Source organism: Cucurbita maxima, unplaced genomic scaffold (genome assembly GCF_002738345.1).
Source record: "Cucurbita maxima cultivar Rimu unplaced genomic scaffold, Cmax_1.0 Cma_Scf00008, whole genome shotgun sequence".
In the NCBI taxonomy this organism is placed as follows: Eukaryota; Viridiplantae; Streptophyta; class Magnoliopsida; order Cucurbitales; family Cucurbitaceae; genus Cucurbita; species Cucurbita maxima.
The window spans coordinates 3558820-3575606 of record NW_019272024.1 but is presented as its reverse complement, the minus strand read 5'-3'; the positions used below and the strand labels follow the sequence as shown (position 1 = coordinate 3575606).

At 34.1% G+C, this 16787-nt stretch overlaps 3 protein-coding genes and 2 non-coding genes across 5 annotated transcripts in view; all 5 read left to right on the top strand.

Annotated features, from left to right (window-relative positions):
• Nucleotides 1-4652: 4652 nt before the first annotated feature.
• Nucleotides 4653-5897, top strand: LOC111483216. Its single transcript, XM_023129365.1, has one exon. It carries the CDS (start codon nt 4653-4655, stop codon nt 5895-5897), a length of 1245 nt encoding a protein of 414 aa, XP_022985133.1.
• A 5970-nt stretch (nt 5898-11867) lies between these two features.
• TRNAM-CAU lies at nt 11868-11953 on the top strand. The gene is given in 2 exon segments: nt 11868-11905; nt 11918-11953. It is a non-coding gene; the product is annotated as a tRNA-Met (tRNA).
• Nucleotides 11954-12021: 68 nt separating this feature from the next.
• On the top strand, nt 12022-12107 carry TRNAM-CAU. Its single transcript is given in 2 exon segments — nt 12022-12059; nt 12072-12107. It is a non-coding gene; the product is annotated as a tRNA-Met (tRNA).
• Nucleotides 12108-12404: 297 nt separating this feature from the next.
• Nucleotides 12405-15126, top strand: LOC111483223 (3-hydroxyacyl-[acyl-carrier-protein] dehydratase FabZ-like). Its single transcript, XM_023129372.1, has 4 exons — nt 12405-12737; nt 12831-12891; nt 12982-13126; nt 14760-15126. The coding sequence occupies exons 1-4, from the start codon at nt 12548-12550 to the stop codon at nt 15012-15014; spliced, it is 651 nt and encodes a 216-aa protein (XP_022985140.1). The 5' UTR covers nt 12405-12547; the 3' UTR covers nt 15015-15126.
• Nucleotides 15127-16368: 1242 nt separating this feature from the next.
• The window catches only part of LOC111482935, a 1579-nt gene continuing 1160 nt past the window's right edge, over nt 16369-16787 (top strand). Inside the window, exon 1 of the mRNA XM_023128983.1 lies at nt 16369-16734. Coding sequence (XP_022984751.1) covers nt 16412-16734 — 323 coding nt within the window. The 5' untranslated portion in view covers nt 16369-16411. The remainder of the gene's footprint in view (nt 16735-16787) is intronic.

The window sequence follows — 16787 nt, the reverse complement described above, 5'->3', positions numbered from 1 at the left end:
AAAAAAAAAAAAAAAAAAAAAAAAAAGGTAAAATGGTAAAAAAAAAAGAAATAGTAAAGATAAAAAAAAAATGTAAGGGAATTCCAACGGTTAAAAATGGATATATTTTAGATTTTATTTTATTTTCAAATATGTGATTTTATTATTATTATTATTATTTGAATTGGAGCACGTTGGGTTCATTTGTTTGGATTTTATCTTATTTTACAGATCTTTTAATTTTTCTCTGTCCCTTAATCCGTACAATCATTATGTCTCTCATCTTTTAGTTGGAAGGGCATATTTGTCATTTTCCCTATAATGTTAACATCAAATTAATAAATTTGTAACGTGATATTGATAGATACGTAAATGTTTAATTAAATAAAGTATGACGCTCATGATTCGAAATTAAGATTATAAACATTTGATGAGTATAATATTTTCTTAAATTCTCTACGACACGATCATGTTACTTATTCATTTTTTTCTTAGAGTGTAGGCTATTCTCATAGACCAACCCGAGTTTTTTTAGCATGTTTTATTCATACTCACATATTTCTTAGAAATTTTTTTTTAGAGGTCACTAAACATAGAATTGTTCAAAGTAAAACACATTTAAATTTAGAGTTCTCTGATTGAGCCACTAAAAAGATTAGTTATTTTAAGTTATTGTATTTTCAAAATCGCTCTCACTTAAATATGATCTCGATTCATTCATGTATCTATCATTTGATGAAGCGTCAGTCAAATTTAACAAGGTCGAAGATGGGGACAAGATAGGGCTCACCACTTTGTCTTATGTGAATGTTGTTGAGCTAAAGTTTTTGGCTTACTTGGTTGCTTTTTTAATTTTTGTTGGTTCAACTACGTTAACCGATCACACTTCCCAATCACAAATAATTGCTTTCCAAATTCAATATCATCTCAAACTCACCATCACTCTTTCATTTTTTTCATAATTTTATTACACTTTTTTCATCATATTTATATATTTTTTAATTGAGAAACACGTTTTTTACAAAGAAATTGTATTAGATTACACCTTCTTACAAAAATAAATAATAAAATTATTTAGAGAGAGAAAACTTACGATGAAATCGAGAATGGAAGAGATTCGGTTTTCTATAACGACCCATATTCAGAATTTGAAGTTCAGATTAAATACCTGATGACCCGACATTCTTCAACAACATAGTGATATTAAATCATTACGAGGTACTTAATTGTTACAAAAACGAGTAAATGGTTAATTAAGTAATGGGTATTTTGACTTAAGATAGGAGCGATGATTGATGAGTTGAAGCATGGGGGAGATAAGAGTCAAAAGGATGGAAAAAGAAGAGCAAAAAAAAGTGTAATGAAAACGACATGTATGACCCAATATAAAGGTGGTATTGTAAACAAAAAAGATGGCATGATATTGTGGTATTGAGTCCAAAGGAAGTGACTTATCATTGATATGATTAAAGTGAAACTATGCCTTGAAAACATGTAAAGTTTGGAGAATAATATATACACCATTGCCTCCATTGCCTCCCTTGGTGTTTAGGGTTATTGTTTAAACAAAATGTGCCCTAAAAACTTTAACTTTTAGAATCAAGAACATGATAATATGGGTAAAAAAAAGACCAAAAAAGAAAGAAAAATTTGAAAAGTTTGTTCATTGCCCAAAGCAATCTTGTTTTCCAAAGTGTAATGATGATACCAAAAAAATGGAACTTGATTGTCAAGGTATATGTTTTTGTTGGAGGGCTTTATCCAAACACTTTGAGCTTTTTGGACATTTGTGAAGGGAGCTACTAAGATCTTTCAATAAATTCAAGCATCGACAATGATTTCGTCCAAGAATGATGTGTCAATTCATGTCTTTTTTCAATGTATGTTGGGGATTTTTCATATGGGTTCTTGGGGAATCTAACAATCAATTGGAGCATTGAAATTATGAATTTAAAGATCTAATTTCTTAGTCGTTTAAGTGAAATGAAGTTGTTCTTGAAAGTTTTAATATATTCTCTTCTTCTTTCTCACTTTATTTGGTTTGAATTTGTGAACTTGGGAATGGATTGATACCACCTTCTATGCCATTTTTTTCAACATTACTTTGTGTTTTTCTTTTGTTTCGAACTAACATTTCATCAACATGATTATCTAGAAATAAAATTTTGCTTATCGAGTTAAGTGGTAAGCTTAAATTCAATCGACGATTCTAAGAATAGAATGACTAAAAAGTTACTATCTATATTAACAAGATACGCCTTCTTTTTCGATGTCTCAATTATAAGAACTCTATAGTTAAACGTGCATTTTTTTAAGATGCATGTGAGTGAAAATAAAACATACTGGAATGACTCGTATTGATCCGTAGAGATAATTATGTCGTACATAGAGCATACAAGGAATTGTCGAGGACATCGGGTGTCAAAATCCGAATTCTCAAAACAATTTGAAAATTTCTGAAAATATACTAAAGGCCAAACTATTTATGGTCCACTATTATTATATACTAAAGGCCAAACTTCCATAATTATCACAAAACTCACTAGTGTCACTACACAACTCTCCTCTCCTTTCAAACATGTCATGTCTTCAAACATTAGTCAAAGTCAACTCTCAAAGTACCTTAGTAAAGTCAACTAAACCATTAAAATATAATTATAATTATCAATTTGAAATAATTCACCCGTCAAAATATATCCAAAATATTAGATGTTACCGAGTATTTTCATATTCATTTTTACTACAATGAACTTATATGGCTTGTGATAACGACGTATTAGAATTATGAACATGAAAGGTTCTAGAAACCTTTTAATTATATTTTGATAATCAAGTTATGATTAATTAACAAATTATGTGTTTAATATCTTTTTCGTGGGTCTCGAACTTTCGTATATAAAGTGATCTTATATTTTAATTTTTAATAGTGGCCCATTTGTTTAAGTATAAAATGATGGGACATTATAAATAATATCATAACGAAACATCTCTTAGTACAATGTGGTACACGATGAACCAAGGTGAAAGCCAGTAGACAATTGATACTCGTGTATAGAAATAGTACATGAATGAATTGATCCCACTTTCAAATATTTAAAAAGAATGTATTTGAAGCACTAACAGAGAGTTTTTAAACAACTACTGAAAAATCAGTTTAGACATAGTCAGTTTCTCTCGAGCTTAAATAAACATTTTTTAAAAATAAAACACAAACCGAAATAGAAGGTAGAAATCAAAGGTAAGTTAGAATAAGTTCGGGATGAAATGTGTAGAGAATGGTAGGTATAGGGTTTGGTTTGGTAGTGGGTAGATAGCTTGTTAGATCTAAACACAAACCCTGACATCTTATTTCTTTCTTAGTTGTTCTTAGATGGTTACAGTAAATCGAAGATTTAGATCAATTGATATGAGAGATTTATAATATTTTTTGTTCTGACTCAGTCAATCCCCACGATTTAAGTTAGTATGAGCGCAATGACTATTTAAGCCAACGATATGATATCTATTTGGAGAATTGTTAGGACGACCCAACGAACATGTAAATATAATTTTAATTTTGGTAATAAATGGCAATAAAAATAAAGTTGCTATGGGTGGGCTATCATTAACCTAATCTTGAAAAGAAATTGTTTGGCATTTTAATTAAATAAATAAATAATTAGGGGATATGTTTGGCATTTAAATTGAGTTAGTGGAAGGAGAAGTAATAGTGACGAAGGTTATGGTCATCATCTCAATAGCTTTATAGGATAGTATTCAACTACCATCTACCCTAATTTATTATTAATTTTATTTTTTAATTTCTTGGTTGCTAGCCCACCAAATAATTATTATTTTTTTAATTAATGGCTATATGCACTTTCGATCGTGAAATTCATATGTATGTATTAAAAATAACTAAAATTTAATTATATATAGGTATTTGTTACATTTCTTAAAGCTGAATGTTCGATTCCTGCTATATTTACACTAAATTTAAGGAATAAACTTTTTTTTTTTTTTTTTAATTTTGGGAAAGAAATTAAAATAAAAAATGTTAAAATACAGAGACGAAAATGGAAGTTAATTTTGATTGAGAGTTTTATTCCAATTAAAGTGTCGTATCATATTTTAATAATTTAGTTAACATTAAATTCAATGATGTACTTTGAACTTCATTATAGTCGGTGACCATTTATAAACATGTATGTATGTATGTATGTATGTATGTATGTATGCATGTAACAACTCAGCCATGTTCGATTATATCATTTGGTTGCTTTTACAATGAGAATCAAAATCCCTTTACATCTCGTAGATTGACCAATTCATAACTCATTTTCTCTCTCCTGCTCTTCCATGGCTGCCCCACTCTCTTCCTTTTTCATCTTTTCTCTCTCTTAAATCCAGCAAAAAGCCTACACCTTCCTCTCTCTCTCTCATACACACAGAAAAAACCCTAATCCTCAAATTTGGAGACAAAAAAATCCAGAAGAAGAAGAAGAAGAAGAAGAAGATGAAGAATTATTACAAATTTTTTATTTTTAATTAATACCCATTTTGTAATTTGGGTTTCTTTTCTCTATTTTCAAAAAAAAAGGAAAAAAGAAAAAAAAAAAAGCCTTTATTAGGAGTTTATTTATTGCCTTTCTTCGGACCCTTCAGTTATCGGTTTTTAATTTCTGTCTCTCTCCATGGAGTCTGGAAATAGTGGGAGTATGCAGTCGTCTAGTGGCGGCGATGAGGAGTTTGAGTCACCCGCCGACTCAATCACCGCCGTCTTTTTAACTAATCCACCAACTCATGGTGGTTCTTTCACCGGAAACTTCCATCCAACCAACCCTCTTCCTCAATCCTCCTCCTCCTCCTCCGCCGCCGCGGCCATGTTTGATCCTTTGTCTAATTTATTTGATCCAAGATCTTCGCTTTCTAACCAAAACCCACTTCTCAATTTCGATATGGTTTGGTCTCGGTCTCTGAGATCCGATCAAATTCCGCCGGATCTCGACGCCGCAAATCTTAATTCCGCCGCCGCCGATCAGAGTTTATCATCTATCTCCAATTTCTCCGGCGTACACAATTTTTCTCACCCATCTGATGGTATTAATTCCTTCCGAGCTTCGGATCAGACAGAATTGCAAGATATTCCTAATAATTGTGGCCGTGGTGGTGGTGGTGGTGGTGGTGGTGGTGGTGGTGGTGCGAACGTAGTTAGGAGCTCGAAGAAGCGGCCGAGGGCGTCACGACGAGCTCCGACAACGGTGTTAACAACAGACACTACTAATTTCCGTGCCATGGTTCAAGAATTCACTGGAATTCCAGCTCCACCCTTCACCGCTTCCTCGTCGTCTCCTTTTACAAGAAACGCTGCGAGATTCGATTTGTTCGGCGGCTGTGGCGATGGCGGAGGCGGAGGTGGTGGTGGTAGATCATCAACAAATTTGGACGTTGTACCATCTACACAACAGAATTACCTTTTGCGACCATTTCCTCAAAAACCGCCGTATCTCTCTCCGCCGTCATCGACTTTCCTCGCCGGCGGCAACTTACAAAGTCCAATTTTTGACATCCAAAACATGTTTCAATCCAACCCCAAATTGATCCCTTCATCCAACGATCAAAATCTCAAAATGGGTATTTTCGAGGAGTTCGGTTTAAGCAGCCACAGCCACGGCCTCCTCCCGACCGGCCAAACCGTAAGAGGCGACAACAACAACCACCCTCCACCGACGAGCTGGGTTATCGGCGGCAGCGGTGGAGACCCAAATCAACAAGGTGTTAATCTCAGATCTAGCAATGGAAATCTCAACGGGAAATTAATCAGGTACGCCGCCGCCGGCACTGCAAATTCACCGGGATTTCACGGCGATAAAGCTGCTGAGAATTTAAGAGCTAGAACTGAAGGTATGGTGGAACCATGGATATGTTCATCTGATTAGTTGAAAAAAAAATCAAAGAAAATGAGAAAAATTGATGAAATTACAGTAGAGAGAGATCGTCGTTAATTAACCATCGCCATTATCAAACATAATTGAAACACCTCATTTTCTTGGTAACTATTATTATTATTATTATTATTATTATTATTATTATGATGTAAATAACAGAGATCTATTTTTAATTATTTCTTCATAATTCATTTTTTATTATGATTCTAAAATTAAATTAACCATTTTTTTTCAAGATTTTCTCTCTCTTCTAATTAGATTAGAAGGAGTGATTGGAGGCGAGATTTGTGGGAAGCCTCAGCCGCCACAATCTCTTCAGAATTTCATTATCATATTCTTTAATTTTCATAATAGTTATTATTTATTTTATGCAATTCATCATTTTGTGAAAAGATGCGCACACAATCACATGCCTTTTCTTTGTCTTTTCCTCCATAATCATTTCACTCTAAATTTTATTTTAATTAGAGATTATGTTCAAAATGAATGACATCGAACAAAACGAAGAACGACCCAGAACATGTATAGTACATTCATATTTTTTAATTATTTTGGTTGGGATTTGGAGCATTGGGAATGGAGGAAGGGGCCCTTATGCTGATATGAAATTCAAATGTTAAAAGAAAGGTAAAAAGGAGGGTTTATGCAGGCAATACTCTTTCTCTCATTTGCATGAAATGGAGGGATACCCAAAAAATATGGCTTTAATATCACTCCTTTTTAGATCTTTTTTTTTTTCATTTATTTGATTGAAAAATGATTATCTTTTTCACTTCAATCATACCCATCCTCTTCACCTTTCATATTAAATTTCGAGTCCTCAAAAAGAGGCATCATCACACACACCTACACTAATGTCTACCCTTCTTCCTCTTTTCTTTTTTTTTTACCCAAAAAAAATTAAATCTTTTCATTGATAGTAAGGTTTATACATACAAATCAACCGTACAACTATATTTTTACTGATAGTAAGAAATTTTTAGGAGTCTAGAAAAGGATGTTACCTTTTGATCACGAGAAATCCCAACCCTTCTTCTTGCAACACATAGACATGGGAAATGGGTAGGGAGTAGGGAGTGTGTGTGTGTGTGTATGATGGTGAGTGCAATGATGGTGTTTTCTTTGTTGTATGAACCCACAATGCCAACACACAAACACCTAAAGATAGAAAGAGAAAAGGAGATGATAATGTCAAAGTGGCAAAGGGCAAAGGGCAAAGGGCAAAGGCCTCTCATTTTGAGCCTAATATTCAAAAGATACACAACTTTTGGTTGCCCCACATAAAAAACATGGCCATGCTAAAGCCAAACCAAGCAAACAAGCTGACAAAGTTTTGCGATTAACAAAGAAAAACTTATCCCTTTGCATACGTTTCTCTATCAAAAATTGTGTCAGATATGGCCTTATATATTCCCTCCTACTCATTCTCAGATTTTCTCATCCACACAACATTTTGTGTGTATTATTGACGAGTAACTTAATGTTAACCGTATTAAGGTAACATGTGTATGTTCGAACCATTCGTACTATCATAGTACATCGTCTTAACCATGTTGACAAAAACATTGATATCTCAAGTTTATAGAAATTAGAGTAATTCCGTAAGTGATTTTAATTTGATATATGAATATATGGTTAATGTTATAGATATGTTAGTGAAAATTTGTCATTTGAAGCCGCAACTTTAGAAGTAACAAAAAGAGAAGCAACGAATGGAGTGAAAAAATCCGAGCGGAAAAGAGGTTTTCTCACTTCTTTCTATCATTCAAAACTGTTTATGATTGAATGAGTTGCTGCATTGGGATTAGGGGTATTTTTTTTCTAGGGAGACCCGCCTCGTGTAGTGAAACAGAGTGTGAATGGAAAAAATTATCTATCGGGGACGGAGAATATATTCTATGTCCCCACCCTGTTAGCTTTTTATATATATTCTTGATTTATTAACAGTAATTATATTAAATTTAATCATATATGAACTCGGTTTAAGAATATACTTTTAAAATTTATATTTTATCTTGAAAATTAGCTATTTAATTTAAAATTATAAAAATCAAAATTTAATAAAGTTCCATAATTTTATAATTTTAAATTGGGATCAAGATTACAAAAAGTAAAATTTAAAGAACAAAATAGTCAATGACAACATTATGACTAAGGATCTTAATTATTGGATCCTTTTTAGAGTTAAGATAAAATATTTACCATATTCATTAAATATTTTTATTAAATTCTTCCACAAATGTGACATTATAATAAATATAAATTATTGTCCTAAAAATAAAATAAATAACGTATAAAAATAAGAATTAGACTATATTATAATATTTAATTTAAAGTTTTTTTTTTTTTTTTTTTTTTTTTTTTTTTTTTTTTTTAAATTTAGAATTATCAAAGCATAACAGATGGCAAATAAAAAAAAATTCTTATTTCCCTAATTTATATATTCCCAAATCAGAATTTCTTCAGCACCATTCACAAGTTTTAAAATATTTTTTAATTTTTTATTTATTTAATGTTATTATTCTTTATTCCAATATTGTAGAATCCAAATAAGCTAAAGTTTTGTACGAACTGAAGTTTGATATTACATACATGGCTGTACATCATTATTTTGAGATGCGTATTGCAAAAGCAACCATTTACGAGTATATTGGGAATAATATACTAAAATATCATCCGTTTAGCTAGCTCTGATTTTTTAGTATAGAGCTTAAACTGAACTCGAGATCCAAGTCTAACTTTATATTGAGTAGCTCGGGAGAGTAGACTCTATTAGCTTGGGCAAAGATGGGGTAGCTCAGTGTCATAATCTCACTCTTATGGCAGCAGGACAATGATTGTGTGACATTTTGTTCTAACCCAATAAACAAGTCAATCGTGTGAAAATTCCAATTTGTAGACAACTCGAACTTATGATCGAGGCTCGAGTCACGTTTGCGAGAAAATGTTAACATCTCTCTATAGTGCATTCTGGGGCATCTCGGCTCCAGTGGATGCGAAAGTAAAGGGATTTGGAACAGGTATGCGAGCAAGCATGATTGGGACATCCGATATGCGATCACATGCAACATGGCTTAGACAAGCATGGTCATTATCACGTTTTAATTAGGAATCTCAATTTTAAATTGGGTTTGTAGGGTGACTAAGCAATATTGAGGATAATTAAGCAAATTTGGAGTGTTTAAATATTGTGGATGACTTAGCAATAATACTAGTATGATTAGACACCACTAATGGTATCGTGTGCTATTCTTTTCCGTAACTTTTGACTTTGATATATGTTCATACATCATTAAGTGTATATATATATATATATTATATATCCTAACCAACTAAAACATTAAGATAAACTTATACACCAATAAACCCGAAAGTTGAGGAATCAAAATGAACATCTGAAAAGTTCAGGGATTAAAATGAAATATTACTAAAAGTTCGAAAATCAAAATGATATTAAAGACATAATAACGTGCTTGAAAAAATGTAGCCTCTTTAGCTTATTATAAAATCAAAGACTCAAAAACAAGGGTTCCACACCTTAGCTGACCTCTTTCTTTAGGATGGTCCACGTAGAAAATCTAGGTCGGTCCTTCATTCATTTGTCAGAGGTGTGGATAACGAGGCGACATTTTCACAAAAGCATATCAACAAATATAAATTTACTATCCTTGATCAAATCTTTGTATCGACTATCATGGCGTATCTCGATTATGGTGATTTTAGGGTTGATGCCAAATCGACTATATAATCCAAATTTTCTTCGATCAGTATTGTTTGGTCTCTGAGTTGTAAGTACTCGACCATAAACCAACCGTGATTGAGTAATGGTAAAGGAGTTGGTGGGTCCAAAGAGAGATGAAAAAAAAAATGATGGCGTTGATTGAATAGAAGGTTAGAAGATATGATGAGAGATTGGGGATCATAAAAGAGGATATTGCAGGTTTGGGCAGAAGATGACATGAAAGTGAAGACAAGGGAGCCTTAAAAATCTGAAACAAATCATGAATTGATGGACAAGTTTGGGGTCAAATGAGAAGAAAATAGAAGATTCTTCTCTTCACTTGGAAACACACCAACTCATTCAATCCTCTCGAGGCGTTACGTGTTTCCACGTTTTGAGATGGGTTTTTGTACAATATAAAAAAAAAATTGGTACCATAATCAATAAGTGGATAATATCGTTTCATTACGAAAACGTGTAGGACTTAATGTCCTTATCAATAGATATTTAAGTCTTGATGAGTGTTAGTCATGCTCTATCTAGGTGTCTTCTAGATACGTTAATAAGAACAAATATGATCCATGTGCTCATGCTCGATTAAGGCTTTGTTCGAGTCTAGAATCGTTAAGAGTGCAAATAAAATTACACATTCACTAAGGAATCATAACGAGTACAATTATTTTCATCGATAAGAGATTTTTTTGAATGAAACCAAAACTTAAGTTGTTAATATCATATTTACGTAGAAAGTACGTGGATAGTCGATCTCTCAGAAACTTAAATGGCTCTATGTTTTAGGGTAAATATTGTTTCCATTAAACCTTAACACACACGCTTCTACAAACCATCTGAAAATTATTCGATCGGATAAAGGATAGAAGAGACGGAGTAGATCCTATAAATTCAAACTCTGCCAAAGTATTTTTCAAACCTTTATTTGAGTACCAAACTTGACGCCATAGGTACTTGGATGGACTTGTCATATGACTAAACCTTACTTGCCTTTATTAAAAGACTCATCAACTTCCTTTTAATTTCTCCACACATTTTTTTTTTTTAACCCGACTATATGGAATAATATTTTCTTCCAAATTTCGTTTTAAAATTTTAATTTTAATTTTTATAGTCGGGTTAAATCTCAACAACGTCATTGACATTATTAACTACATCATTATATAAACCTATCTTTGAGTCTTATTTTGCTTAGTTATGATTAGATTTAGAGATGTTTATGAGACGAGGGTGGATAAGGAAAATGCCACCTATTTCATTCCCCATTTATTTTTGTAAGAATTGGGTTCCCACCCAGTCATATCCCCTACTCAAGGTTATATATGCTAAGCCGTTGTTATCTCTCTTTTGCTTGCTTATATAACGTCTCTTTCAAAAATCTCTCTCTACCTCGTTTTCTAAAACCTTCTTTCAAAACCGAGGCTAGAGGCTCGATCATACGTCACTTAGCCGTAGGCGACACAAGAATAAATTGGCTTAGCTCACTTGTCGTTGGAAAGTGAGTACCACACAATCGCTAGTCCGCTGCCTTTAAAAGTGCGATTGTGTCAAGTGTAATTTTTTTTTCATTTTTCAATATAATCTTTAATTAAAAAAAATCCTAATAAACCAATATATTTCACGTGTATACCAACATAATTTTAAAATTTTAAAATTTTAATATTACAACTTAACCTTTAACAATTAAAAATTCTACACTACCATCTTAAATTAGAAAAAAATAATTAATTTTTTTAATATAAAGGAGAAATATATATATATATATATATATTATTTTTAATATATGTTAAAAATATATTTATATTAAATGTGGCAGGGACAGAAAATGAGAAATATAATCTCGTTCTCAATTCATTTATTTAACGAAGAAAAAATGTTCCCGGCTCACTCCCACCAGGAATCCTTGACCATCTCTAGTCTGATGCGACAATAGTGGCTAGTTTTAATTCCTTGCGAGCCTATAATACAGTTCCCTTATATTAATCTCTAGTCGGATTTAACCAATGGGCCTAGTTTTGTTGATTTGTAAGCCCAGTCCAACAATACCTAATTTTGGGCCTTTTTTTACTCCAATCCATGGACCTAAATATATATCTTTAATATTTTTCTCATCTATAAAGTACCCTCATTTTTATAATTACGAACACAAACATTAATACATGAATTTAAAAATTAAATATTCAATTTTAATATATGTTATTTAATTTATAAAGACCAAGGCCAACAACGGGGTGGTGGCGCAGTTGGCTAGCGCGTAGGTCTCATAGCTTTCTGAGTTATCCTGAGGTCGAGAGTTCGAGCCTCTCTCACCCCATAGTATTTCTTCTAATAAGAAATTTATTAAATGTTTTTTTAACTAAAATTTTAATACAGTACAACAACGGGGTGGTGGCGCAGTTGGCTAGCGCGTAGGTCTCATAGCTTCTTGAATTATCCTGAGGTCGAGAGTTCGAGCCTCTCTCACCCCATTTATTTTATTTTATATTTTTAAAAAATGAAAATTAGTAATAAAATTAAAATATTTTCATTCAGTAGTCTCAGTTGGCCTACATCTTCTATATCTACAAATAAAAGTTAAAATAATTTTGATACTAAATATATTTCCAGATACCTTTAACTTAAGTTACTGATTCTGTGCGAGTTTATTTAGGATTTTCAAATTCGTATGTAAAACTCACAATCAGTTAAATACTACCTGTAAAATCGTAAATAATGGGGCAGGAATTAGTAGACTATATAACACTTATAAATAATGGGCCTTTGATATCATCGTTCTGTCAGTGGGAAGGCCGATGCGAATGGGTTGGATTTGTGCTCTTTTTCAGCTTTAAACTACTCTCTCTAATCGTTCATTCCTTCCCACACCTTCGTTCCCACCGTCTTTCAGAGCTTCCCCCCATCCCCAACAATGGCGGCCCTTTCCACTTCTCTCTTCTCCTTCACCCACACTCAATGCCCCGACAAACCCTCTATTTCCCTCTTCAGATCTGCTTCCCTCTCTTTTCGCTCCAATTCGCTTCCCACTTTCCGGTGTTCTCTCAATACCGCCGTCCACGACGCACCCATTGAAGAAAAAGTAGATGCTCCCATCGAAAAGAGTAAGCTCCTCTCTCCAATTTCAAATCGTGGGGTTTTTGTCGTTTTTCTCTTTGTAGCTGATTTGATTTGATTTGATTTGATTCTGTGCTCAGAGTTTCCATCTTTTCCCACTGTCATGGATATCAATGAGATTCGTAATATCTTGCCCCACAGGTATTTGTTATATTGTTCCTCTGTTTGGGGTTTTGGAGATTCTTGGATTTTATTCTTATACATATTGTGATTTTTTTGCTTTTGCTTAAGGTTCCCGTTTCTTTTAGTAGATAGAGTGATCGAATACAATCCTGGGGTTTCCGCTGTTGCTATTAAGAATGTTACCATCAATGATAACTTCTTTCCAGGGCACTTCCCTGATAGACCCATCATGCCTGGTGTTCTCATGGTTGAGGTATCTTCTTAACCTTCAAATTATTCAACTGCTTACTATCTATTCAAAATGAACTCTCGATGAATTCATGAACTGTTCTCATGGTTGATGCAAGTTCTAAACCACTTCAAATGTTATGTATCGCCCATGTTCATATGAGAAAAAAAGAAATGTAAAATCTGCAAATTGTGTAGATGAGCTATCATAGTGCAACTAGTACTGACTTCTAAGCTCTTCATTGATCCCAAAGCGATGGATTGAATCACATTGGTTGGAGAGGAGAACGAAGCATTTCTTATAAGAGTGTGTAAATCTCTTCCTTGTAAACGCGTTTTAAAATCTTGAGGGAAAGTCGGAAAGGAAAAACACAAAGAGGACAAATGGTATCATAGTCAGATACCAAACGGTGTGCCAGCGAGGACGCTAGGCCTCCAAACGGGGGTAGATTGTGAGATCCCACATTAGTTGGAGAGGAGAATGAGACACTCCCTAGTAAACACGTTTTAAAATATATGAAGGGAAAGCCCAAAAAGGACAATATCGGACTTAAGCTGTTACACGGTATTAACTGTCCATAACCGCAAAGATAGTTCAAGGAAGAACCTTTCTTTAGTCTTTTAGAAAGAACTCTAGCCACAGGAAAGAGCTGAGGCTAATGGGTCTATAGTCATGAACTGTGCGAGACTCCAATTTCTTTGGAATGAGGCATGTGTGTCTCGTTGAGCCTCATTGATAATCATGTTCTTAAAATATCTTGGAACGCTCTCATTGTGTCACTTTTAAGAAAGTTCCAATTTTTTTGAGAGATTTCAGCATAGATTCCATCAGGACCCGGGGAGTTTTTTAGTGCCTAATTCAGAAAACAGCATAGTAAATTTCTTACTCACTGTTACATTCAAGCTGTGAAGCTTAATGATCTGAAATATGGTCCTATTGATTAATATTAGGGAGAGTTCGTAATAGCCCAAGCCCACCGCTAACAGATATTGTCCGCTTTGGCCTGTTATGTATCGTCGTCAGCCTCACGGTTTTAAAACGCATCTACTAGGAAGAGGTTTCTACATGCTCATAAGGAATGCTTCATGCCCCTCTCCAACCGATGTGGGATCTCACAATCCACCCCCTTTGGGGGTCCAACGTCCTCACTGGCACACTTCACGGAACCTGCCTTTGATACCATTTGTAACAACCCAAGCCTAGAGCTAGCAGATATAGTCCTTTTGGCCCGTTACGTAACGCTGTTAGTCTCACAGTTTTAAAATGCGCCTACCCGGGATAGGTTTCCATACCCTCATAAGGAATGCTTTGTTTTCCTCTCCAACCGATGTGGGATCTCACGAGGTCCGACTAGCTATTGGTGAAAAAAGTGATGAAATCCCTCTCATTTTCAGCATCGGATAGGCTGCTTGTGCCATCGATTATTTGTCGGACACTCCTTTTTATTTCAGCATCGTTTGGTTAGACCTTACTCATGAATAACACATCCTTTTTATTTCTCAAAGAATTTCACAAGATCTTTTACTAGTATGAAGCTGTCATGACAGAGGACAGGTATAATCCTTGTGTGATGAAGATCTCCAAATATGATCTCCATGTTTTTATGATACTTAAATATAGTTGTTAATAAAGGTCTATGACATTGTTGGGTTTGTAGGCAATGGCTCAAGTAGGCGGTCTAGTTATGCTGCAACCGGAGGTGGGAGGCTCTCGCGACAACTTCTTCTTCGCTGGAATCGACAAAGTGAGGTTCCGAAAACCCGTGATCGCAGGAGACACATTGGTGATGCGAATGACTCTTGTTAAGTTGCAGAAGAAGTTCGGAATTGCCAAAATGGAAGCGAAGGCATACGTCGGAGGCGAAGTCGTGTGCGAAGGTGAGTTCTTGATGGCCATGGGTAAAGAAGAATGATAGCTTAATCAAGAATGAAAATTTGCTCATTTATATGTGATGGATATGGAAATGAATATTACAGACGTTGGAGTTTAAAGCCTATGATATAAATGTTTGTGTTTCTGGAAAAGCTTTTCTTTGTAGGTTTTGATTCTTTTGAAAAAATTATTTTAAATTATTAGAATGGGGGACCTGCTAGACCACCTAGGCTAGCTACGTCTCGGTCTTGAATTGAGATGTATTTTTTTTACGAGGACTCTTGTGAGAGGAGTTCCACGTTGGCTAATGAAATAGTTTTTATTGATACGAGACTCTTCGGAAAAACTAAAATATCATATTATTGTTAAGAGTTGTAGTTTCTAACATATTTGACTCGTGAGACCAAAGAGTGATAGAGAACCTTAGATTTCTTGTCCCACCGTGCTTGGTTCACGATTGTCGGTCTTTGATGTTATTAATGAATGACGTGGATGATCTTATTAACTAAATATTAGTGTAAGTATGGTTGTTGCTTTGACGTGTCTAAGTGTCATTCTACAGGAAAATGAAAATGGTGTCCCATCCTATTACTTTCCAAATTTGACTATTTGTTTGATGGATGTATTTTGGACATTTGGCGCGTAGGTTCGATCATAAGTCAAAATAAACTATGCTCGAGAACATATGCTTTAATACATTGAATTATTGTTTATGTTTCGACGTATATGAAACCACATCGGTTAAATTTGATTTCGAGGAGCATATTCATGCTAGTACATAATTAGTAACTCTAGTCTGGGCCAACCAAGCAAGTGATTCATCTACTAGTTTGGTTAGATGAACTGTTTGAAATATAAACCACACATACCCAGTGGTCCTTGCACGTGTTGTGTGATTGTTTAATGCTTGTGTTATTATGTTACGTTGTAATATGAGACATGCCATGTTATTATATATCATGTTGACACGTTATGTCATTGATGATTATGCTATGTTATGAAAAGTGTGGTACTATGTTATACACTATATTTTGAAATGACATAAAACGATGATGTTACATATGAAATGAAGCATCACGTATTCATGCCATGATTTTGAATTATGATGGCCTCATGCATATTGTATGTTCGTTCACATGTATCGAGATACTTCCCTGTTATTTTAGCGTTAAATTAATAAAAATAACTTTGAAATTTGCCTATCATCTCAAAAGTATAATTAAATTTTTAAAATTTTCAACAATATTCTCGAACCGTCAAACAAGTCTAAACAAATATCCATATGAACTAAAAAGTAGACTCAAAGCACAAACTTTGTAATATACCCTTTTTGTTTTTTTGTTTATTTTTATTTTATTTTATTTTATTAATAATAATAATCATTCACTCTGCATCTTCTTATTCTCTCTCTCTCTCTCTCTGAGGAAGAAGAAGAAGATGATACTAAGGAAGCGTCCACGGCCGCAGATGAAAAGAACGGCGAGTATATCAGGAATCACGGTGGATCTCAGCCACGTGGAGGGCGAACAGCCATCCAATCTTCACAATCCCGCCACCGGAGATATTCCTCCGGTGATCGCCACCCAAAGTCCGGAGACTGATCAATTGAATTACACCTTGTCTTTCGTGTCACCGAGAGGCCGGAGAAATCTCTCCGCCTTTAACAAACACTCCGATGACCATTCTTCTCTCCACTTTCTTCGCACTTGCACCTTCTGTCACCGCCGTCTCTCCCCCGCCCGTGACATTTACATGTACATGTATGAATCTCTAATTTTATCTTCTTTTTTTTTTTTTTTTTTTTTTTTTTTTT

Coding starts and splice junctions, on each gene's coding strand:
- LOC111483216 (XM_023129365.1), top strand. CDS start 4,653: ATGGAGTCTGGAAATAGTGGGAGTATGCAGTCGTCTAGTGGCGGCGAT.
- LOC111483223 (XM_023129372.1), top strand. CDS start 12,548: ATGGCGGCCCTTTCCACTTCTCTCTTCTCCTTCACCCACACTCAATGC. Junction 12,738..12,830: donor AGATGCTCCCATCGAAAAGA/GTAAGCTCCTCT, acceptor TTCTGTGCTCAG/AGTTTCCATCTTTTCCCACT. Junction 12,892..12,981: donor CGTAATATCTTGCCCCACAG/GTATTTGTTATA, acceptor CTTTTGCTTAAG/GTTCCCGTTTCTTTTAGTAG.